General features: G+C 39.5%; 1 protein-coding gene across 1 annotated transcript in view; it reads left to right on the forward strand.

Annotated features, from left to right (window-relative positions):
- The window catches only part of igsf3 (immunoglobulin superfamily, member 3), a 135,768-nt gene that overhangs the window by 86,753 nt on the left and 22,767 nt on the right, over positions 1-26,248 (forward strand). The window contains exons 4-6 of the mRNA XM_057335847.1: positions 2,459-2,845; positions 6,732-7,139; positions 16,943-17,350. Of these exons, the coding sequence (XP_057191830.1) occupies positions 2,459-2,845; positions 6,732-7,139; positions 16,943-17,350 (1,203 nt within the window). The remainder of the gene's footprint in view (positions 1-2,458; positions 2,846-6,731; positions 7,140-16,942; positions 17,351-26,248) is intronic.

Below are 26,248 nucleotides of genomic sequence, written 5' to 3' on the forward strand. Positions count from 1 at the left end.
GATGAACTGTGGGGAAAAACAGAAGTTTTGAGGTAAACATTAATAGGACATCAAACGGCTCATTGAAGCACGTAGAACAGCAGATCGAGGGAGACATTTTGTGGCGAAGCTTTTGGCAACGAATCTCACACAGCAGATTTTAGTTACCATAGTTATGACTGCACCCATCACAACACAATTGCCTCTTTCTCTCCGGTTATCTGCCATACAAATCTTCTGTATTATGCATACTGAATAATAAGGCAGTCATTCACTCTGTTAACCCTAAACAGTTAACCCTACATTCTGACATTTTCTTCCCATTTTCAGTTCTTTATTAATGTGACTTTTGATGTGTCTCTGTCATAAAGATATGCGATTTGCTCACAGTCATTGTATTGTACTTAAAGGGATAGTTCACCCCCAAAATATAATTCTTTCATTATTTACTCACCCTCGTGTCATTTCAAACCTGTATGACTTTCTTTCTTCTGCAGAACACAAAAGACATTTTGAAGAATGCTAGTAAACAAACAACACTGGCCCCAATTGACTTCCATTGTATGGTCAAAAAAACACTGAGACATTTCAATATCTTCTTTTATGTTTCACAGATAGAGTAATAAACAGATTTTGAACAACACAAGGGTTAATAAAAGACAAAATGTTTCTTTTTGGGTAAACTATTTCTTTAACAGATTACAGTAGCTCAAAAGCTGAGTGTAAATTAGAAGGGACATTACAAGCAGATGACAGGTTGTAAACTTGAGTCCTTGAGTTGGATGACTAAGAAGACTTTGAGTAACTTGTTTACAAAGCACTTTTGTACTTCTTGTCTGTCAGTCATCACTTCCAGGATAAGAGGACTGGAAATGACAAAGTAGAGTTAACATACTCTCCATCTTATATCAATTTGTACTCAAACCATTTCCTTCACCTAGCGTTCGAGCACATCACCACAAATTGTGGGATTACTTGCTAAACAATTTGTAAAAATTTGTAGTTGTAATTTGTAAAAGTGGAAACATTCCTCTTTTTGTTCCTGATCTCATTTATTTTTCCAATGCAATCAGTCCTAAAGTTTTCTGGCTCCTGTAGCGTGGTCCCTAGATCATTATAGACTGCTCTTGATCATTGCCACTTGAAAGGTACATGCTTCCCACTATAAAAGTGACTATAGAAATCTAGGAGTTCAAACCTTAGAAATGTGCCACTACTTTACATATGTTTGTCTTGATAATGATAATGAGTTGTCCATCATGAACCGTCCTTTGATCTTAGATAAGGAACGTGGTGATTATCCACTAATGGTATGGAAACCAGATATAGGATTGGAAAAGCCTTTTCTCCACAGCATTACACCTTTTTTCAACTGAAATTCAGTATATTCCTTTGGTCTTATACATTTTAATTGTTAAAGATCATGCTTTGTAAAACGATCAAAAATACCCCTCCATTTTTTTCCCGACTTGTTCCCACGTGCACCTCTTTATCTTCAATGCTAATTAATCTGTCTCAAGCATGCAGATTTGGGCCTAATACATAGACCGGCTCCAGTCAGGCGGCCAATAATGTCCTAATAGAGCATCATGCTGCTTAAGAACAGAAGTAGAGAAAAAACAGCCACTGGCCTTTTTCCTGTGATCTGTAAATTCTGTTTTTAGCACGAGCATGTTTACTGTGCCATCATTTTGTAGAGCAGCGCGCAGCTTGAGACGCAAATAATGACTGCATGTAAAAACACACATCATCACCCTGCTGTATATTTCCTGAGTTCCCGCTCTCCGAGAGAGACACGTAGTTACGCAGCGAGAGGGGTGTTCAGGAAGCGTGTTGTAGTAATTAGAGCCCAGGGCAATCACCTCTGAAAAAGTTAAATGAAGTGAAGAAATGCTGTTCTGATGAGCACAAACTGTGTGTATCATTTAGAAATGAGTCTTCTGATGAGTCTTGAGTACTGGGACAAAATGGGCTGCAGAAGTGAAGACATAAAAGTTTATGTATCAAAGCGCTAGTTTGGATGAATCTTTTTAATGTGTTCGACTTCCTTTTTCTCACAATATGTGAGAAATGTGTGCTTCTCCTGGCTTATTACTCAATATGTAGTATGAATATTGCCTAATATTGCATTCACTGCAATGAATGAATTGAAAGATTTTCCAGCTGATTTTATTTAAGTATCTAAAAAAAACCGCAAACAATTTGCAATAGAACATTACAATGTATTATGGTTTTGAAAGAAAGAAAATAATTTTGCTAAATAAAATCTGTTAAAATGGTGCATTTTGTTGAAAACATTCTCGTCTAGTCTTTGAATACTTTCTGATTTGCTTAAAAGTTGCTTGAAGAATCAGTGCCTAAAGGATTCATTAGCTTTTTTAAATGAAGCTTCAGTTTAAATTACTGTGATGTGCGCAGAAGTTCACCGACTCTACATTTTAATCACTGCATATGTTTATTATCTCTCTTCCTCTCACAGACCGGGACTTCAGTATCCAGGTAACCACAGAGCGCCGGGCCTACACGGCTGGTGAGCCGCTGGAGCTCCACTGCACCATCGACGCGCAGAATGTTCCAGAGCGCTTCTTCTCGGTGTCGTGGGTCTTCAGCAGCTCGCCCGTAGCCGTGATAGGGCCCAGCGCCGTGCCCGTAATGGGACCCAACTACGTGGAGCGGGAGGCGGCCGGCCTCCTGACCGTACGGAAAGAGAGCCCCTCCGTCCACCTGCTCAAGCTGCAGCGGCTGCTACCTGAGGATTCTGGGAAATATATCTGCAGAGTGACCGAACGGGAAAAGACGCTCACTGGGGAATTCATCGACCGCAGCAAACGGTCCCGTAATGTTCAGATCACTGTAACTCCTCTCAGTGAGTATCACAGTTCCTGATTGGCCCCCAGCAGCGGTATCGCTGGTTTTGACTGGGCCCTTGAGTCCTCAACTGATACCGCTCAACGGTTCAGTTATTAAATGAAAAGATAACTCGGTCTACCTAAAGTGGATTATTTTGATTTTGTTTACCTCATAACATGACAGTTAAAAAATAGGAGAGTAGATAGTTTGGACTTGCTGTGAAGGGACTTGCTGCTATTTTTACAATTCCCTTCTTATTTTCTCTTAAGCATGCTACTGTAAATACTACTACTGTTTTCCACTCGTTTAGCTCAAATTTATCTGTTTAAATGCTCTTCACATCTTTTTCCCTAAAAAATAGTTTTGTGCCAGATAAACACTCCTTTAAAACCTCTAGTTAGCTGCTTCCTATGATTAGCTTGTGTAAATTCTGTTTGTAAGGCTCGCTTGAAGCTTGAAAAGCTACAATTTCAAAGCAATCTTCCCAGCTCTGTTGAAAGGCTTAAATGGGTAATATTAATGTGTCCTGTATGAAATATTTTGGTGCACATTTCTTTCACAACGGCAGAGGCCTAAAAATCCCTTGAAATAGCATTGCGTTTCAAGTGAGAGCTACTCAGAAAAGCCAAGACTAACAGGCATGAAATGAAAGTGCAGAAAGGGAGAGAACGCCGTCCGCTATTGCCCAAAGTCCCAAAAGTGGCTGCGCCGTGCCCATGCAAAGACGCCACAACTGGACTCAAGGGGTTGATAGAGAGTTAGATGAGAAATAGGAGGTTAATCAAAGGGTTAGTGCGTATCCATATGTACCACTTAGACCCTTCTAGCCTCTTCCAGCCCAGAACAGCTCCAGGAGGGTGGGTCTAATCACTCTCAATGAGTCCTTTCCAATTCAGGCATCTTTCCTTCCTGATGTCAAGAAGGCACTGGAGCGGAGCCGGCAACAGGCCTATCAGATTCTGTACTTTGAGGGAAATCCTTCTTCGATGAATCTCTCAGGGCATCTGCTTTAACAGGTTCCGGACGGATCTCCAGCCGTTAGTCTGAAATGTGTATTAAATAACATCAGTTCCACCCCTCGCAGACTAGTGCCAATTTTCCTATTAGGATGGATCATAGAAAGAAGGAAAAGACACTTGGAAAGGTTCTTGAATGAAGCACTTTATTAGAAGATGCTTTGCTCATTTTTGATTTGATCCCACCAGAGGCCGTCTGCAGGGTTTGTAGGGTTATTAGGACGGTAGATTGATAACTGCAGCATTTGAGGCGGCACTCGTATTCGCTTTCTTCTGCTGCTGTAGACCTCACTAACCACATGAGCAGCTCTTATAGACAGTTCATGGCAGGAGTGTCTAAACAGTATACACCAGCAGTACACAAAGCTTCAGATTACAACTGATGCAGGGCTTAGTTTTGCCTTGCATGCCTAAATACTGTACGACAGTGATAGTGTTACAATCAAAATCAATAGGACTGAGAGAAAATACTGAAAGAAAGAAAACTTGGACAGGTGAGGGTGTCTAATAATAGAGTATAATATAGGGTATAATAGAGTGTATGGTCTTATTGCAGCTCCTTTGAGAAATGACACACATTATAAATTGAAGAAGTTTCATTAAATTTTTTGCCTTTGCTACATAAAATCAAAACCACTGCGGTTTGTTGGACCGTTAGTGATGTTGGAGTTCTCTGTAGGTTCTGCCATGTAGGATGGCAGCTGCTTTTTAAACATAGCCATGCATGACCCATGGGGAGGGCACAGACCTTGTCCCTAAATAACCCCAGTTTTGTTTTATCACACGCTGCTTTTGTAGGAATGTAGTTTTTGTGTGGAAAATGTTTAGAGATGTCTGTAAAGGCTTTGATCTGTTTTATGCAATCAAACATCAGAAAAATAAGACCACCAGACAAAAGAATTGATGTTTCAGCATTGTATAACCGAATATGTTTTTGTTTAAATAAAAATGTTAAGTTTAAGATTATAAGTCTTTATTTGGGGGGCCGCAAAGCGATGCACTCTACACAAAGGGGGCCTTACAACCAGAGGCGGATTAACCATATGGGCAATTGGGCAAGTGCCCAGGGGCACCAAGACTTTAGGGGCACCAAATAAACCCGCAATACAAAATATATATTTTTTATAAATGTACATAAGCACTTGTTTTTTAAGACTTAAGTCACGCATCTGCGCTAAATAGGCGTGGCACCATGTGCGGGAATACCCCCACTTTCAAATAAAAATGGTTCTGTCCTCCGCACTTTTTCGACACACCTCCGCCAAAATTCCCGCCCATGTTATCTGGTTAGTTACATAGATTTGAGTGAATTACCATTCAGCCAATCACGAGTGACTGCTATGAGGCGAGTTGTCTTTTGTGTACACTTTAATCTTCAAACAGATGGAAGCAGGAACGATGCATAGCGCATTATTGTAGCGGAGACTAAAAATTAGGGGATTAACACTGATTAATAAAGGTATATATACATGGCATGCGTCAGAAATAAGATGTTATAGTGCCGATAATGTATGCTAATAATAGTTCGTGGAGGTAAGGCCACTATTGAAGATCCAAACCTGGGTTTTAAAGTGAAAGTGAAGAACGGTCGGTTTCATCACTATAGCAATCAATTCATACGTGTCCTTTTTAGTTGAGTACACTTTTATCTTAGTACTTATGTGATCGTTTAGTAAGAAGAATATACACATACTGTGCTTAAATAGAGCGTTTGAATAGCTGTATAGCAGTTAAAATAGTAACAATAACGTTTCATGTTATTTTTATGAATAACCTTGCTATACATTGTAATCTGGTGAATGCCACTTTGGTGAATTAAAGTCCCAATGTCCTGAAAATCTATACATTGTTCCATTGTCCCCCTAATGTGAATACATACATGCAAACTATAGTGTGTGTGTGAGCCTGTACCCCCATTTTGTGGCACGCACAACATTTACACCTGTTAAAAAAATGTTAGTGATTTTTTTAAATTACATCAAAACCTGAAATGTAACATTACAACAGAAAGCAGGTGCCCCTTAACTACAGTAGGCCTAATTTTTAAAAATACTTAATGGAAAATAGTTGTTTTTGTGTTATATTCTACAAAAGTGTCATGTTAATGTATAATTCTTGTAAAATAGTATATTGTAAATTGCTGAGTTTCATTCTTATAATGATTTTTTATAATGAATTTTTCACACAAAAGTTTGTTTAGCTACAACATTATACATGTTAGACAGACCTATCATGAGCTGCTTCATGGTTTTATTTATAATAGTACATTAGGTTTCATTATTGGTACATTTTATCTAGGATTTGACCTGTAAGTGAAATGTAATGTTAACAAACAGTTTTTAAGATTTGTTCTTTTGCCGTTTAAAGGGATAAGCAAAAACAACAGTTCAGTCATAATTTTTTCACCCTCAGTTCATTCTAAACCTGTAAATGACTCCTTCTTTTGTGGAACACAAAATAAGATATTTTGAGAAATGTCTCAATGGTTTTGTGTCCATACAATGGAGGTCAATGGGGGGGGGGGCAGTGTTGTTTGGTTACCAACATTCTTCAGAATATTGTTTGGGTTCTGCAGAAGACAGAAAGTCATACAGGTTTGGGTTAGAAAGAACTTTCATTTTTTTTGTAAACTATTCCTTTAAGTGTAGATAGAAGCTTTGTATATCTATTGTATGTTGGCTGCCAAGTAAACTTTGCTTTTAGGATACAACTCACAAATTTGGCCTCGTCAGGCTTTGTTTTATTTCATGTATAAAAATGCAATAAAATATTCAAAAGCTTTTTTCATATGTTACGTGAAATATAATTATTCTGTGTTGGTCTTTTATAGAATGACCTCTCCTCTTTCTTGTCTCATCAACATTTTCTCTCCATTCTCTTTCGTAGGAAGTAACATCACTGTATCATTATTCAGTAACTCTTCAGAGATTATGGAAGGAGAGACCATCCAGTTGACATGCTTTGTTAACAACACTCTGGGTCCTGTGTCCGTGACCTGGCAGTGGATGGATAAGGAGGGGGTGGGTCCTGCGGTGGAGCTGGCATCTGTGGACCGTGATGGCACAGTCACACCCGGGTCCACCTTTAGGGAGCGCAGCAGCTATGGGGAGGTCTGGGTGGAGCGGGTTCGGCCTGACACATTCACCCTGTCCCTGTACAATACCCTTCCCACAGATGATGGCCAGTACCGCTGCAGCGCCACGGAGTGGTCTCAGAGCGGTAATGCTCCCGACTGGATCTGGCAGCAGATCGGAGACGAAACTGCCGTTAAGTCCATCACTGTAAAATCAGTTGGTAAGTCCATCAGTGTTCTCAGTTCTGTGTACAAAATTCTTAGGTTGTCTACAACATTACTTCTTATTGATTACATAGTTTTATTATTTGTTTTATTATTTATTAAGTAAGTGTATATTAATTAATTTTTAAGTTATTATTAATTATAATAAACCGAAATGTAATAATAATTATATTATATTTAATTTTTTATATTTATTGGGGGCTTCTTAGGTGGCTTAAGGCTCCGCCCAATAGAAATTGGTTTGTTCAATAAGAAATAAAGTTGGTTTGTTCAATAAGAAATAAAATTTGAGAGAACTTTAAAGACCACATTAACTTCCTGGTGATTACAGGCAACAGCCATACATTATTCCACCCCAGGCAATGTTGGGAAATCAAGTGTAGTGTATTTTTACTGTCAACATCACATCATATTTATTACATCATAAATGCTTCTTCCTTCCACCGTACAGACTCATACAAACACACTTGAGCTCCCACAGTGACAGAAACATGCACTCACTCAAGCGCAGCGCAGATCGAGAAAGGAAGTGACATGTTCACTCGATGTAAAGCTGGCTTCTGTCCACATCCACTCAATAGCCAGCTCGTGCTTGTGCTTACAAAGCATCATGTATGTGAGTCTCAGTGGACCGCTGCTGCTGTCAGTTCTCGATCACGATCAATAGCCGTGACTTCCCAGCCTGTTTTTTAACTGCGTGTGTAATGAGCATGCACACATACGCTGCAGAGAGGAAAAACTTGACTGGGTAGCAAGTTGGCAGGAACAGAGATTGTCAAATGCTGAAAAAGATATGTGATGATGAGTGGTTTTTAGTAAAGATACTTGAGGAGTTCTTAATAACATACAATATGTTTGATGCACTATCCTGCTGCTTTGTGCTGGGTAACTTTTTTGAGACTTGAAAATATTTACTTCTATCCCGCAGCTGTGTGCAATAGCAACTATAGGAAGGCATTTATAGGCTGACTTTCTAAAGTGTGTTCAACTTTATGCGACTCTTCAGCGTTCCAAGAGCGATTCAGAAGCAGTGCTTTCAAATCACTCTTGCGGTACTGTAATCCCAGCTAACACAATTACGTTGTGACGACGTACCTGGACCGGACAATATTCGTTGCCACGACGTACCATAATAACGTTCCAGCGACGTAACTTTGTGATTCCCATATTCATCGTGACGACGTAACATTGGACGTTGTTGGGACATGGTGATTACCTCCTGAAGACATACCTGGAACGTACCATATTCGTCGCAGCGACATACCAAATAACGTTTCTGGGACATGATAAGCACGTCCTAACGACCAAACAGTCACGTTGTTAAAATCTTTTTTTAAATTTAATTTAAACAATTACCATCCTTCACATGGAGGATTATATTAATTTGTGATTTAATCTGTGCGTTAAAGATAAAATTTTGTGCATAATTGGAGTAATTTTCTATTCAAATATGTATAAAGCACAGTATAACGATTATAAAACTCAACACAGCACTGTACATCACAATCAGATATTTTATTTATACTGTAGTACATGACATAAATAATCAAAGACTTCAACACAATATAGAGGATTTAAAGCAGATATTTACTGAAAGAGATGAATAACATTATATTCTTGTCTTACCACATAAGTTTAGCAGGTTGTCCATTTTTAGAAACAACAATCAAAAGCTTCTTTAGTCACACTCACAAACATCAGGGTCCGTTCAGTTAAATGCGCCAAATTGATCGAAAATCACTAAAATATGTGTTTATGCTCACATCTGTAAGGTATAAAGTAAAGAAAGAATATTAATAAACTGTTAAAGTAAAATCAGGCGGTGAGGTAAAAATAAATGACTGTTAACGTTTAAATGATGAGAGCGCAGGAGACGCGCACGCACATATCAGACGCGCGCACACAAAATAAATAGTTGTAATTGTGGTATCGAATTAAACTCCAGTTTAATAGCTGTCAGAAGTCAGATTAATAGCATTCGTCTTGACATTATAACAGATTTTACTCTGATCATAAATTTTCCATACAATAACATGATAAACAGAAATGACCAGATTCATTAATCAAATGACCAGTGTCCAGGTTATCTGAAGACCAGTACATCACTTCGCTACAACGTTCTCCATGGGATTAATTCACGACGTTATTTGAGGACGTGGCTACAACGTTTCTGGAACGTAAGCAAAAATTCTAAGAAATGGAACGTTGCCAAGACGTCCTCAGAACGTGGTCACAAAGTAATGTCACGGTGACCAAATGAAGACGAACTGGCGATGTTGTCAGAACGTACTGTGTTAGCTGGGATGTCATACGCAGATAGGTCTGCTCAGAATGCACCATGTGACTCTCAAATATTGCACTTAGATTGTTGCTCAACCATTGGTGTTAGACAAAAACGTGCCCTTTTTTATTGGTTCCTCTAGTTCATTTATTTCTTTGTGCTTACTCTGTGATGTCATTGATCATTTTTATTTGCTCTAATGTCAAGATCTGCTTTATTGAAGCATTTCATCAGCTCTGCAGAAAGTATCAGTGCAAATCAACTGTGTAAATGTTCATATTAGCCATTCTGGAATTTCTGCCATATTTAGCCACGCCTCTCTTCTAAAGCCCCACCCACTGAAGAAATGCATACAGAAACATTTAAAGTGCCGTGTAATCAGAGATGACACAGAAGAACAGCAAAGCTTAATTTTAATGTCAAATAAAAAAGATCAGATAAACAGAAACAGTAAACTTTACATTAATAGGTACTTAGAGATTAATTAAAAAAAAAAAAAAAAACAGTTACCAGTACCAGTAAAATACCAGTAAAATACCAAAAATACCAGTACCAGTGGTTACATCCGACAAACAAAATTTCTCATTTTTGTATGCACTTAACACAGGTTGTCATAGAGACAAATGTGATATTTCAGGAAACATACCTAAGCTACATATGTCAGATGAACATTTTTCTGCATTCTATGAAAAACTTAAAGCACCTTTGGCAGGTACAAACTTAGAGCAGGTGTGTTGAAGTAAGTGAATTTTCTTTAAATCACTTTAAAGTGTAAACACAGACTCATGATGCGTTCAGGTTGTCTTGGTTTGCTCTTGGTGTGTTGTGTGTTAAGCTGTGACAGGTCTGTCGGTGTTTGGCTGGGTAAAAATAGCTGTGTAGTATGTTCTAGTATTGATAACGTGTGACTCTGTGTGGATGAAGGATCACAACGGGGTGTATAAAGCAGGGCTCAGTTTCCAGTGTTATACTGCTGATAGACAGAGTGCTCACATTCTCATTAGTGTCTGGCAGTGGTGTGGGTGCTGAATGGCTGGAAGCCACCCTGTAGCACTGGAATAATTTGGCTAGATAACATATGACACCCAGAGGTGAGCCCAGTCAAATATGACACAATTTACACCATTTCTTACTATTTATTTTTTATTTGCTTTAGCTACAAAAGCAGTTGGAACTTTTAGTAAATTCATTGGTGGCAGATACGAGCTGAGATATGAGATTTGGCGTTTCTGTTGCTGTGTAATTATAGTTATCCGTTAGGTTTCCATTTATAATAAACATTTTAATCAAAATTGTCTTTCTTCCCTACTTATGTCAGTCCAAATAAAAAATGTTAGTAGTCAAAATTATGGTGGGAGGAGCCGGGGGGGGCCTGGAGCAGGAAAAACCAGATGGTGGTCCAGAGACCAGCCAGGGTGACCGCCCACGGGGGTGTCGCCGGAGGGAGGAGCCATGGTGGAGATGGGATGGCCAGCGACACCAGGGGGCCGAGTGACGGAGATGATGCCGATGACGAAGAGCTGGGCGGGACCAGCAGGAACTTGAAAGAGCTGGGCGGGACCAGCGGGGAGCTGGGCAATGGTGGGCTCAGTCGCAGGCTAGCATGCTTGCGCTTGTCGTGGCGGTCAGAGGCTCTCAGTCTGCAGTGGGCTCTGGCAGACGCTCCGTTCGCTGGGAGGCATGCCTTACACTGCTCGCTCAGGCCATGGTGGTAATAAAAACAGAGCGAGTGGTCAGGGAAGTTCGTAAGGCACGCCAGATCTAAAATGTCCCTGGTGTGGTCCTCCAGCGAATGGTCTCCCTGCTCCAGGCGGATGAGCTGGACTGCAGGGAAAGCCATCAGGGAGCGGGAAAAAAGGGAAAAAGGCAGCTAAAAAACTTATGGTTTTAGGGAAGCGCACGACAATGAAGTATAATCCAAAATAGAACTTTAATAGATGAACAGGAACAAACATAGGAGACACTCAACCAAATGTAACAGAATCAGGTTAAACAGAATCAGGTGAGGGACTAATTAACTAATTATCAACACAGGCAAGGAACATGGAAGACAAAACCAAACAAACTAAACAGAATTAAACCGTGACAAATGTTCGATAGGCTCAGGAATTAATAAATATATGTGAGACCGTCATGTCGAGGTACAGTAGTAAGATTGGATGACCTCACGAGAGTCTGCCATACCATGGCCTTAGGTGAATTGACGCCATTGGATGCACATAGGATTACGGTCAACGATCTGTCAAATTATCCAAACACTACGTCATACATTGACAACCAAAAAGGAGAAGAGCTTCAGGCTTTATCCGATTCAAGGTACATTCACAAATATAAAAAGCGAAGTAAACTTTTTTGCACTTACTCGAGGCATGATCACAAAGGAATATAGCAATGTTCAGCTGTAGTGTTGTCGGTTTGCTGAAATTGTAACATTTTCTTAGTAAACACATCATTATTTATGAAAAATTACCTCAGCACAATGAGAGTGGGAGTAGCTTAGGTGGCTGAGATTTTAGCGCAAGTACATGATCTGTATGTATATACATGACCCGTATGTATATACCCCATTGATGGTTCATTGGGGAGAAATGGCTTTCAACTTGCATTAGTTTTACCCATAACATATATTAAGATAAAGTATATATGGTAGAAAAAAATGCCTAAAATCAAAAAGAAGAAGCAGTGACCAATGTAAAAGGCGGACTACAGAGCTGATTCTTGACATAAAAAAACAAGCTGAAGTCAGGCCTGAGTGAAGATCTCCTCACTTCACTCTTCAATCCGCAAGATTGTTCCCGTCTGTTTTCCCGCTGTGCCTGAGGGTGGATGTGCGCGACACATTTTTCTGAGCGTCTGGAATAATCAAACACAAGAAAACTCTGTCAGTCTGGTTCTGTCTGGCCTCACTCTCAGACATCTGTATCAGTGTCTTTCATCCACATTTTCAGCTGTGGTGATTGAGCCTGCGATCATTGATTTAAAACTCTAATTCTTAAACATACTGTACAGTGGCCCATTCACACTAAATACAAGCGTATGACGACGTTCACAAGAATCACGTTTTATGTTTGCGTATAAGTTATTTTTCATCACTTAAGCATTTTTAATCACAGAAGTCATCTAACAACTTATTTGTTTAAGGGTAATTTAAATATTATGGCTTGTACCCATTAGCACAACACTTGAGACGGGCCGTCTAATGAAAATGTTTATTTCCTATTCCTTAACAGAGTTTACCTCTCATCAAACCTTTCATGATCTACAACATTTATAGCAGTTTTTTTTTCACTAAAATGCAGCAAAAATGAGTTCGGAACGGATTTTACACAGAAGGAAAACTGGTAACTTGGTCTATAATTCATAAAGGCCCTTGATTCTGTTTTGTCAAGCTCTCGTGTTTTGTTTATAAAGGATATTTCTCTGTATCCTGAAGCCTTGCCCTCAGGAGAACACATGGATTGTGACTCCCTGTTGTCTGCAGAGAAAAGCAGGATGGATTGAAAGCACTTTCTGATCATGTTTACAAGAGAGTGAGGCACTCCGATCCATCCGAACATAAAAGATATACGTTTAACTCATCTGTGTCCCTTTCCTCTGATCTATTTATTTCTCTCTCTTATCACTCCCAGTGAGCATCCTATCATTCTTTTGAGATCTGTGAGTCACACGTGCTCAAGCCTCTTTTTTTATATTTTAGCCGTCTTCCATTTATTTTCTTCTCTTTTCCACTCCTATTTTTACATACAATATGTTAAGAATACTTTTGATTGTCACACTATGGTTCATCCTCTGGTCTTATTCTGGCATCTTGCTAATGTCATTATTCATGAAAGAAGTAAAGCTGGAGAAGATTTCCTTCTTTGCTCCTTTGTGTGTTTGTAATCTACATTTGGCTGCTTTCTGATGTTGCTGCCTGCTAGGTTGTGTAGGCGGGCCACAAGTCACCTTGTCCAAATCTCCTCAAAATAAAACCGTAGACTAGCTCTGCCATTCTTAAGCTTTGCTTCTCAACCCAAACAAGCTTACATTTCTCAGCCCAGTGTACATCTAAACTCTAGGGTTTCTTTAAGCGTATGGTGTCTTGCTCTTCAAAGCTATTTAACATGCAGAAGTAGCAGCCTTATAATGTAGACATCTTACATCACTACCCTGCTCCTGTAATATATCATTTACATAATTGAAGGACACAGTTCCTCCAAACACAACTTACCCTCTCAACTCCTGACAGACTCTGTGGTACCACTGAGAACCGAACACCCTGGTGGGTGTTGTGTTAACCTTCCCCTGCCACATCACAGCAGTGTGGCACTATTAGGGCACTCACAAGCAAACTGGGAATCAATCCTGCCATCTTCAGGGCCATATAGCCTCCAGCAGCTGTCAACTGTATCAAATGCTCAGAAGTAGCAAAATGCAGCAAATCAGCAAATCAGACCATTCTGTCTTACTGCTGTTAAGAAAACCAAGAGCTACTTCCACAGCAGGAAACTGTCACGCTTTGAACAGCAATGCAATTATACAGTATAGTCTTTTGCAACGGCATACAAAAAGTACATTTGCATTTCGTTAATGAAATTCTGGCAAAAAGAATAGCGTTGGCTTTTAAAGTACACTTTGGTTTTAACCTTTCATTTAGTTTAAATCAGACCTGCTTTTTTGTTGTCATGACACTCACGCAAGTCTTTTTTTCTTGTGGCTGCACCGAGGAAGCAACACACATTTGCTTTAGCATTAACTCTTTCTCTACCACTGACAAGATTTTCTGTCATTTACTGTATGGTGTGTTTTCCCCAAAGCGCTAACCTTCTGATCTCTCTTGTGAAGCCAACATGAAAGTGACTTAAACTGCAATTCATCGACTGGCCACTAGAGACTAGCTTCAAAACAGAGCAGAATCTCATTGAGCCCCATGTTAAAATGGGCAACTTTACAGCAGAAAGTGTTTACAGCCTGGTACAAAAAATATTTTGGTCTCAAAAGGTAATTTTACCCTTCATGACAACTCTGAGGAGGGTGAATTGTTTTTGTAACTCACCCGTTTAACTTAAAGCCTTAAAATTCTGCAAATTAGGTGAGTGGCCACTTGAGTGACAAGTGGTTTCAGCAACCAGGCTCCTCAGCTCCAACCATGTCCCACTTCTTTGCCCATTTTCGACAATCCGGGAGTGACGCGCTGCTAAAATGGCGACGGCCGGCTCCGCCCACTTTAAGCTTCAGAACAGCTCATCAGAAACCTATGGGTGACGTCACGGACAATATGTCCATATTTTATACATGGTTTTCACGCAATTTTTACTGGTATACCATAGGGGGCGCTGTAACGCTTTACCATAAGGTTGTGTTTATTAACATAAGTAAATGCATTAGCTAACATTACATTTTTTGGCATGTTTTTTTTTATTAATGAATCTTACCCACATTCAAGTGTTGATAAAAATGAATAAAGCTAGAAAAAATGGTCTTTGTTTGTTTATTTTCCTGAACTGGGCATTTTTATTGTTTTATACTGTTGTATGAGGTCTACTTATGACGTTTGCGTGGTTTTTACATTCGAAAACATCAAAATCAATAAATAATAGGCTATTTTCTACCCGGGTTTGAGGCCGTCTCGACAAACGCTTTAATGGGCCTGCCGCATTGAAGACTTGGAAGTAAACGCCCACTGCTATGATGGAAGCGACTGTGTTCTTCCACAGCCAGGCGCTGCACAATGTTGCATGTTTGTTGCTTGGTCACTCTAAATAAAAATAACAGTGAAAGAAGTCCTCACTTTTGCACATATGACACAGGGCTAGCCACTCTCGAGGGCCCTTCGCGAAAGTGACAGGGTTGCCAGATCTACTAAAGACAAGACAAAAACAAACCTTAAAATGCTAATTGTTTATATATTTTATAATACCAAAAATTCTTAAAATCTGCAACAGACCATTTATTAAGACCAAAGTGCCGAGGCTTTTTGATGTAAGACCAAACAACAAGCATTAAAGCGCTTATTAATAACAAACATGGCAACACAGCAAAAGAGCGTGTATCAGAGTGCATATCAGCAGTTTAGTTTAAACTGACGGACAAAACGAATCTTTAGTCGAAAAATATGTCGCTATGGTTACTAGTTTGTCAATCATCACAAATGCGGGCTAGAGAAGTAGTCGTAGATATTTTTCTGTGGAGGCGGTGTTCAACCTATCTATGTCATAGATAGGTGCATTCCAGGACCTGGCGTTCGTTGAGCCTGGTTTCAATAGCAGTTGTAATTTCAGTAACAAGGGCGTTTTCAGATCTGACACTTACAGGATGTTCACTTGAATACGATTCCCTCTTATACAACAAAAGCTCGGCTTAAAAAGTCTTAATTCATGGCCCCTTTAAAAGCGGAGGATCTGTTCCTTGTTAAATTAAATGTTTACATATCGATTTAACAAAATTTTCTGGGGGTCATGAAAGTTTTGTGAATATAATCAAAAAGGCTGGTGCTGATTGGCAACTTTGTTGTTGTGGCTGTACAATTCAATATGAAAATTGCAATTTTATGTGTAAATAGGGAGGCTCAGAGATGATGTATTTTTGTATGCAAAACCCGTAAGCGAGTTAGCATTTTAGGACTTCCGGTTCCATCGCTCCAATGTCTATGGGTTTTTTAATGGGTTTTTGGTAAATCGCCCGAAATAAGGTCTGTGGTAAACAAAACCTCTAAATATTTTCCTGTTTTATTCTATGACATAAAACACACCAATTATAACCCGCTTGTGATTTTTTTAAAGCCTTATTGTGTCTTAAACAAGTTGCTAACAAGTTGCTAAAAGTGACTAATTCCTTTGGCGGGGACGTTAGACGTCATCACACAAATAAAGCTCACAAATAATGCAGCATGGACACAAATATCTTAAATCGTAGATGTGGTGGATTCATTCACAGAGTTATTATTCACCAGGGAACACATTTTTAAAAATGTTTGAAAGAGTTGTCGGAGCCTTTGTGGTGGTGACGTTGATTTAGAGCGACCTTAAGTGTAGTCTGTTGATAGCATTGTGTTAGCTTTTTACTTCTGCCGATTGTATTTCGGCTTCAAAAGTAACAAATGTGGTGTCAACTTGTAAAGATTATCTTGATAGACAAAACGTGTAAGCGTCACAACCCTTTGTTAAACACAGAGCTTATTTTTTGCGATTTTCCAAAAGTCTATGGGAAAAATGCATAGGCTTTCGATCGAGGGAACCCGTGCGCCGCTAACTTCCAGGTTGGCATAACAAACACGTCATCTCTTTGGCTCCCTATAGTATCAAGATGCCATTGCTGTGTGACCAAATTAATTACAGTTGTTATTTTTAGGTTTGGGGGTTTGGAATGAAAATCTTAACTTGATTTGCAATGCAGCTTGTTTGTACTGTACAGCAATGATAAACAGGGAGATTGTTTGAAAAATGTTCAAAAACTGTCAATATTTTTGCATTTCTAACTGGTGGTGCAGAAACTGCGAACTCCACCATTAACCATTTCTCTGTTTTGTTTTCTTGACAGAATCTGTCTTCTTCGTGTCTGCATCCTCCCGTACGCCCAGTGTGACATTCGGAGACTCGTTTGACCTGCAGTGCATTGTAAAGCCACGGCACAATCCCAGCGTTCCCGCTGCAGTCACATGGCGCTTTCAGCCAACAGAGCGCAACGGAGAGTTCCTGGATTTGGTGACGTTCACTCGTGACGGCACTCTGCAGTGGGGTGATCAGCTGCTGGGCCTTGGCACGCGTACCACAGTGGATCGTACGGCCACTAACACCAACTTTCGTCTCAGCGTCACCCGAGCCGGACGTAAGGAGGCTGGAACATATCAGTGCGCTGCCCTGCTTTATCGGAGGAATTACGATGGCACCTGGAGCACAGTGGCCAACCGCACCTCCAACCTGCTGGGCATCAGTGTACTGCAGCCTGGTGAGTCTAAAAATGGCTACAAACGCAGGAAAGGTGCATGTAAGCTACCTCACTGCTTGACAAAAAAACAAGGGAAAACCATGACTGTATTGACAACACCCTTTAAAGATTTGTAAAAACTTTAAGCAAGGGGGTTGTACCAAAATGAGCTCATGGCAGGCTGGAGTTAGTCTCCAACCTTCAAAAATGAGCATAAATGCTACAAGCAGCCACTAATGACAATTCACGCTTTGTTACTTCCACAAATAAAGATTTCACTGCTAATGCATTATGTTGTAGTCTGGCCTAGTTTCACAACTTCCTCTTTTCCTCCATTCACACTGTTGGCTCCTTTTGTTGTGTGCATGTGGGTGTGTTTTGGGAACTATTGGCCTCTCTATGCTCGTAAGAGTAATGGAAATGGCTGTGATGTGTGTGTGCAGGTGGGGGAGACCCTCCTAATGGCTTGAGTTCAGGAGAAAGAGGTTGTTAATATCCTCAATATCGGAGAAAGCAATTACAGAAGAATATGAAGAAGGGAATGGTGGAGGGTGGAGGATGGCTTAGGTAGAAAGAGAGGATCATTAGTGCAAAAATTGGAGCTCATTAAATTCACTCTCTTCGGACTTTACTCCCAAGTGTGGCCAATGTCATTCCCAAAAGGCCAGCCCTTTCACTGACCTCACACACGCACACACACACGCACACACACACACACACACACACACACACACACACACACACACACATACAGGTTTACCCCAATTTTAAATAGACTTATTACCATCTGTAATGAACGAACAATCTTTTTTTATTAATATAGTATGCTAGAATAGAATACCTAATGCGACTTTAAGACTCCTCCCCCCATTGACTCACAATTTCCTCAATAAAGTATTTTGGATCTGATATAACTATATTATACTAAACTATAACATATTTTCGTTATTAAAAATAAACAAACACTGAGAAATGTATGAATTTTTTAAAGCTTTTTTTTAATGATGGTTTGTTTTACTTTAAATCATTTTAATTCTTGAGACCCCTTTGCAATTTTGTTAAGGCCCCCTAGTTGGCCCCGGCCTCCTGGATGAGACACTAGAATAAACCTTCTGGTTCTCAACACTTTTTTTCTTTTTATTTGTCTAAAAGATTACGGCACATAAGGCAACCATGTGTGTGAATTTCTTATAAAAAATGTGGCCATGTTAGAGAGAATTAACAAGAAAACTAACCAACAAAAAATAGACAAACTAGTCAACCTTACTAATTGTTCATTTGGAATGAGCGTATACTCAACTTTCAACTCAACTTTATTTATATAGCGCTTTTACAATTTTCATTGTTACAAAGCAGCTGTACATGAGACATATTGACTATAAGCAAAATAATTAAAGTTGTACCTGCAGAAACAAGAAAAGGTTGAAAACACAGAAGACAGACATACCCACATACAAAACACTCCAAACACACAATATGCACACGTACTAACACACATAGACATAGAGACACATACACACACACGGATGCGCACGCACACACACACAACACACACACACACACACACACACACACACGCACACACACACACACACACACACACACACACACACACACACACACACACACACACACACACACACACACACACACACACACACACACACACACACACACACACACACACACACACACACACACACGCTCAGTGAGAGCACACATTTAGGATAAAGGAGAGAGAAGCACAGGTCAAATATAACAGACTATAAATTCCTATATGCAATATTAATTAAGTAAAACTTTAAAATTCTAAAGCAGCCCCCCCGGGCAGGCAGATAGTGCAAAAACAGTATGCAAACGGTGGCGAGGAACCCAAAACTCTAATCGAGAAAAAAAACCTCAGGAGAACCCAGGCCCAACCAGGGGATTCCAGTTCCCCTCTGGCAAAAGCTGCTGCCTCTGCACAAGCTCCAGAGAGCTTGCACAACAAGGCTAAATAAAATAAATAAACTTAATAATAAAATAAATTATAGTTTAAGATTATCATTAATAATCTAATAGCATTTGAAATTTTGTGGTGAAGACATGTCAAGAGACCGCGTCCTTCTTTATCCAGCTCTATCATCTCAGCTCTTGTCAGGTCCCCACTTCCCATTCTCCGCTCTACCATCAGGTCAGGCCATGAACTGCATCCTGCTCGCTGTGGTAACCTTGGAACAATGAGACAAGACTGGCTGAGAGTAGAGTACTGTTCTGTACTCTTTGATGCAACAAGTACATCAGTTGTGTTTTTGGTTCCGGTTGATCTAACTAATGCAGCCTAAACCCTCTGAAGATTTATATTATGGAAGAGTAGTGTATGCAAGATTAAAAAGATGCGTCTTTAGTCTAGATTTAAACTGACAGAGTGTGTCTGCCTCCCGGACAGTGCAGGGAAGACTATTCCAAAGTTTAGGCGCTAGATAGGAAAAGGATCTACCACCTGCACTTGATTTTGAAATTCTAGGCATTACCAACTGACAGGACGCCTGAGAGGTATAGTGACTCATTCTAAAATACTAAAGGGTAGCTTTTTTTAGCTATTATCTTATTATCTTATATCAGTACGAACTATTTTCTTTTCTTTCATTTTTATAAGAGTGTCTAATCCTGTGACACTGCATTCAATTTTTTAAAGGATTTATTGTCATTGTAGAGCAACAGTAAGAACTGCTGGGGTTTTTTTTGTGATGATTTTTTATCAGAGTGTCCAATGACATTCAAAACATTTTCTAAAAGATTATTTGTGGAGCTGAAACTCGGGTTTTCTACAGTCAGTATGTCCTAGCTTTCTTGTAAACCCAAGCTGTAGGGCACCTGATTCCAAACACTCCGTTGTTGCTGAGCCAAACCATCTCTATAGAGCCCATTGGCATGGAAACGCACTTCTACTCTCATGTGCTGAGCTGTATCTATGTCTCTATGACCTAGTCAGTACAGCAGAACCTAGTTTATTCTTTATCTCCAATGGGGTTTCTATGTACTTTTGTGCATGTAAGTTAGTTGGCCTCATTTGTAACCTGAACACTGTGCATCATAGTTAAATTTCAATATGTTTTGACACACAAGCGTGTTTGATTGATTTTCATCTTTTTTCTCAAATGTTTGTTGCTTTCTTGTGTAAATAAACTCCTCGGTAAGAATTGGTGCAGTGACTTGGCAGGAGCTGATGGCTCTGAGACAACACAGAAGGGGTAACATGTTCTGCTTTACCCCTCAGGCCTGCTCCCTGCCCTCTGGCAACACCGTTTTTGATCAGCCCGTTGGAGAGTTCCTTGTAGGTACATTGGCTCACTCCAGCCTGGGGTTGCCTTATTACAAAGCTGAGATTGTATTTTTTTAGAGATATTGGATATTAAAAACAGAAAAACATCACATCATAAAATGGCATGCGTATGCAATGTATCAGTTGCATCTAAACATTTTCAAATCAATTCCATTATCATTATAAATCCTATTAACATTTATACTGATACCCATTACTCACAATTGCACATTTACATCCTGATATCAAAAGCTTTATTGCAGCTGGTGCATCTCTTATGTCTCCTCAGCTGAGCTTTTGGGCAGGATCAACTAGCAATTACTAGTATTAATATCATTATGATTTTTTAAAATAATTTCTCGCAGCTACGCTATAGTACACTGAGAACACATGCTAAAGTTTAAATAGTTTTGCTCGGCCACATCTCTCTTTTCCAGAAGGTCTCTTCAAAGTGAAGTGAGAGATGTTGAGGATGCAGTGGCGGGGTGAGAGCTCAGGATCCTGTGAGCTCCTGTGCCTTTCATCGCCGTGTCTAACTTCCTGCTGGGCTGTCTAATACATTGATGTCTGCAGACAGGAAGTTCTACCCGATGCTGAGAAATCAGAGCTGCGTTGCCTCAAGGTTTTTTTTTCCTGCTAGGATTATACAGGAAGTATCAAACCTGATATAAACAGAAAGAATACAGAAGTTGGTGAAGGAAGTTGACACAATGCTTTGTCATGCAATCATACTATACATCCCAGAAATGTAAAAAGTATTGTAATTCAGTACCAGGTTGGTACTAGAATGTAAAAAAGTAGGAATGTGAGTACTTTTATAGTATCAGTAATATAGAGTATGTCCAGATTTTGGTTCTTGTGCGCTCTCTGCTGACAAAAGGCTACTTTTCTCAGTCACATATATATTTGCTAGCATGGTTTGTAAAAAGTGTTTTCTTCGGTTAAGTAAATGTGAACAATTAAGCAATACAAAAAAAGATTTTTGTCAATCGATCAAATCTGTGTGTGTATTAAACCTTGCTTATAGACCTATAACGCTAATGTTAACAATATTTACAACATCACTCCTCTACATGTCAGTATTTTTTGTCTGTATTACATAATAATTGTCTGAAAAACTTTAGGCATTGTTTGCTTAATTTCTATTTTTGTTCTGTTTTTGTATTTGTTCTGTGTTTGTCCTTATGTTCATTTTAACTTACTGTGTTTACTAGTTTTTGTAGTATGCTATGCAGAATGTGTGTATCCAAGGATATCAAAACAGTTAACCTATAATGTTTGGCATTGGGTAGTATGGATGGAATTGCATAAACAGCAGACCCGACACTGGTGTCTGTGGGCAGTCGTGGGCAGCTGTTTTCTCAATAGTGTGTGACCAGTGTGACACCAGTGACTACTGATGTGTAAACCAGCTCCACCTCCCTCCATTTTCACACTGTAATCACAGTCACATGCCATTTAAAGTTCTTTCATGTTATTGAGGGAAGAAGATGCAGCATCTCATGCTTTTCTCTCAGCTTTAGCTCAGTGTACAGCTTTTTGCTGACCTGAAAGAGGTTTAGCAGTAGTAGGTTATATATAGTTATACATAGTGGTTTAGTAAAGCAGATTCCCTGATTATCCATACACGTCTATAGTATACTTTCTTTAAGGGATAGTCATCATTTCATCATTTACTCACCCTTATGTCCTGTATATCTCTTTCGTTCTTCTGCAAAGCACAAAAGATATTTTGAAGGATGTTGGTAACTGAACAACAGTGGTACCCATTCACTTTTATGGACACAAAACCAATGCAAGTCAATGGGTACCGCCATGGTTTGGTTACCAACACTTTTCAAAATATCTTCTTTTGTGTTCTGCAGAATAAAGTAAGTCATACAGGTTTGAAATAAAATAAGAGGGTGATTAAATGATGACAGAATTTAATTTTTGGGTGAACTATCCCTTTAATGACACCGATTCTGAAAATGAAACCTACTTTTAACGTCTTGTATTATAAGCACAATCAGGATTGATAACACAAACATGCATTCACCCCTGTTTAAGATGCGTTTGCTCCACTGGCTTTGTGACCTCATTCACACAAGAGGAAAGCCTTCAACATGCATTTGGGAATCAACTTATCATCCTGAGCACTTGTTTAGTTTTGCAAGTTTGCATTTTACTCTTGGTTCTGCACTGAATGCCATGCAGTTAGAGAGCGCACACGTTATCCACAGAGCTTTTTCTTAAGGGTTAGTTCACCGAAAAATGATTTCTTGTCATTTTAAGCCTGTATGACTTTTTTCTTCTGAAGAACACAAAATAAGATATTTGGAAGAATGTTGGTAGCCAAACAACGGTGGCACCCTTTCACCTCTATTGTAAAAAACAATGCAAGTGAATGGGTACCGCTGTTGTTCGGTCACCAACATTCTTCAAAATATCTTTGTGTTCTGCAGAAGAAAGAAAGTCATACAAGTTTGAGATGACAAGAGGGCGAGTAAATGATGACAGAATTTTCATTTTTGAGTGAACTAACCCTTTGTTTTTGTTTTTTAAAGGGTCTAAATTCGTCCAAATATGCATCAACTTCTAGCCTTTCTAGGGATGTTAAAGTCGAGGTGATTACGCAGGTGTGTCATGGTGTTACCACTTGCTCAAGCAGTTCTGCCAGACATTTGACGTTCTCACATTGTAGAGCTTCATCCTACAAACATTTCATAAACATAAACAAATGCAACCCTGCTGTTGATGTTTACTTCATTATTGACATTTCAGAACAGCCCTGATGGAGCCACAAAGCATCTCTGCCATGTTCTATCTCTGAATACAGCGTCACCTCAGCGCCAATGTGATCAGTCACTGTCAGCCATAACATGTCGGAGCGTTTGATTGGTTGTGACGTTTGTACACAAAGAATAAAGAGGCCTCGTATTCTCCCACATACAATACAGGCTCTCAGCGTGAAGGCTCATTTTAGAGAAATGTTTCATGAACTGAATGCGAGCCGTTCGATTTCTCCATTTCATTCTTTTCACAATAGTTTTCTAAGTGTTAAATACTTTTAGCTAAATGTTGCGAGCTGACATTTGGAGGAACAAGTTGCGTGAAGAAAATTCTCTCGGAGAAATGGCAACAGGAGTGGAGATAATGATGTGTGAAAGCTTCATGGATCTGACTGAATGCATTATTGAGAGACATTAAATCATGTCTCCAGAAGTGCCTGTTTAATATGTATAAGGCAAAGCTTCTCGCCGCACGACTGTGAGATGGAGCGGCTCAGTGTAAATGCAATAAATGAATAACTGTTGCAAGAATGGTTTGGTTCACACAATGAAAACAAACACCTACTGGTCTGAAAAAGTTGGAGGTGTGGATTGTGTGCTCACAGACCTTGATAGAAGGCTTTCTTATGCCTGTGAACATGATGTTCTGGTTTCATAAGAATGGTTGCATCTGCATACCATTAAAGTTTTTTGTTCATATTTAATACATGGTTCACTTTGTGCATTTATCTTGGCCACCCCAGGGGTTTCTCACAGACCTGTGATGCCACAAACTGTGACTGCCCTTCATTTCTCAAGATGAGAAGAAACAGAGAATTCACACAGTCTCTATCTCTCTCCTCACTGTCTCTTCTCTTCTTCGCATTTTTTCTCCTCACAGTTTGTCTCTCATTTCACTTTAATGACTTGAGATGCTTTGCATCAAGAGATTTCTGTGTGTTAAATGCTACGATACACATTTCAGCAAACTTTGAGTACATCAGAGGAATAACAGAAGGGAGAAAGCAATGAAAACTGCATTAACATTGATGAGAAGCTTGTAGGATTCATAATCTGCTGCATGCTGTAGTGTGTACTACACTCTCAATAGGTTTATGACCATACAAACACTCATAGTTTTGCTTGTGTTTTTTGTTCGTATCTCTTTCTGTTATTTTCACACCTCCTTCAATGGATTTCTCTTATGTAGCAGATGAGAGACTCACATACTGTGCCAGTCAAATCTATATTCGCCATAGACGGTATTCGATACCAGTGTTCAGAATAGTGATCGCCCAGTAAGGTTGAAACGTTTTGTCTTCCTCGTCTTTAATAGTAAAGGGATAGGTCACCCAAAAAAGACCATTTTGTCCATGTGGAACCCTCCATACAATGGCATTCAGCAGGGTCCAATGTTTGGTTCCCAACGTTCTCGCAAATATCTCCTTTTTTGTTGTTCTGCAGAAGCTAGTCTTACATGTTTGAAATGACATGTGGGAGAGTACATGATGAAAGAATGCTCATTTTGGGGTGAAATATCCCTTTAAATGTCCAGTATAAGAAGTTTTGTGGCATCTAGTGGTGAGCATTAGTGGCAACCAACGACTCACTCCATCCCCCCCCTTTTGAAGCAATATGGTGGCTGACACAGGACTAAAATGTCATTACGTTTTCACTTCTTTGCCAAAGGAGATATTGTATTTACAAAACGCGCTCTGTAGAGCAGTTTCTTCAATTAGGGCTACTGTAGAAACAAGATGGCCAATTCCATGTAAGGGAACCCATGGTGTATGTAAATAGAAATAGCTCATTCTAAGGTGATAAAAACATAACGCTTCATTATGTAAGGTCTTTATACACCTCTGAAGACATAGTTAGGTATATTATATTGCATTTCTGTCAATAGATCGTCAGATTACACACTGCACCTTTAATAAGCGTCCTTGATATCAGTTTGTTTACTTTGGGTGTCACAATAAGTGATAAGTGGTTAATGTCTATGTTTGTGTGGAAGAGATTGATGATTCTTATAATAACAACCCTTAAATACTAATCATGCAGCACATACTCCCATGATTCAAAGATGCTAATAACCGTCATTACCAGTGATAATTGTGTTTTTCTTACTGCTTTTACACATTATTACGTACGCTACATGACCATATAATCACTTATCATAAGCATTTAGTGTTTATCTGTTGTTTTCCTTCTAAACACAATGAAGATCCCGATATTTACAGCAGGAAATTGATTCGGTTTGTATAGGCTGCAGGGTATTTCTGAGGGCAGGAATAGTCAGTGTGACGGTGGTCTGCTCGACATGGTTGTGCCCTGAGGACAGATGCTATGCAGTGCTGTCAAACACTACCACACTTCTAATGTAATACCTTCCATTCATCAATGCTTCCTTCCTGAAGGTTTATCATGCCAACTTTAAAAACATTCCGATCTCCTCCCATCTACAGAATCGTGATATTTTTCCTCACGTTTTTTTCTCTCCAGAGCACTTTACGTTTAATCTAGAATGATGAAACTACATAATATGCACATTTTAAATATTTATGTGTACACATACACTCCCACACCTACCTCCTGATGGATTTCTGTTATACGTAAGCCGCGTGGGTTGAGAGAGCGTCTTATGTGATTCTCTTTCTCAGGAGGAAGCCGGCGCGAGATGGACGTCTGAAGTTTCCTCCCTCTGGTTAAGTGTAGGTCGCTTCAGGCGTTGCTCGTGTTCATTAAGATGTCCCAATCGTGCCACTTAATGAAACAAAGCTGGCAGGTTGATGCTAAGCCTTGTGGCGTTGATATTCATCTTCCTCTTCTAAAAGTTGAGCTCAAATTAGAATTATTGTGTGTTTA

This window comes from Triplophysa rosa, linkage group LG6 (assembly GCF_024868665.1).
Source record: "Triplophysa rosa linkage group LG6, Trosa_1v2, whole genome shotgun sequence".
NCBI classification, from domain to species: Eukaryota; Metazoa; Chordata; class Actinopteri; order Cypriniformes; family Nemacheilidae; genus Triplophysa; species Triplophysa rosa.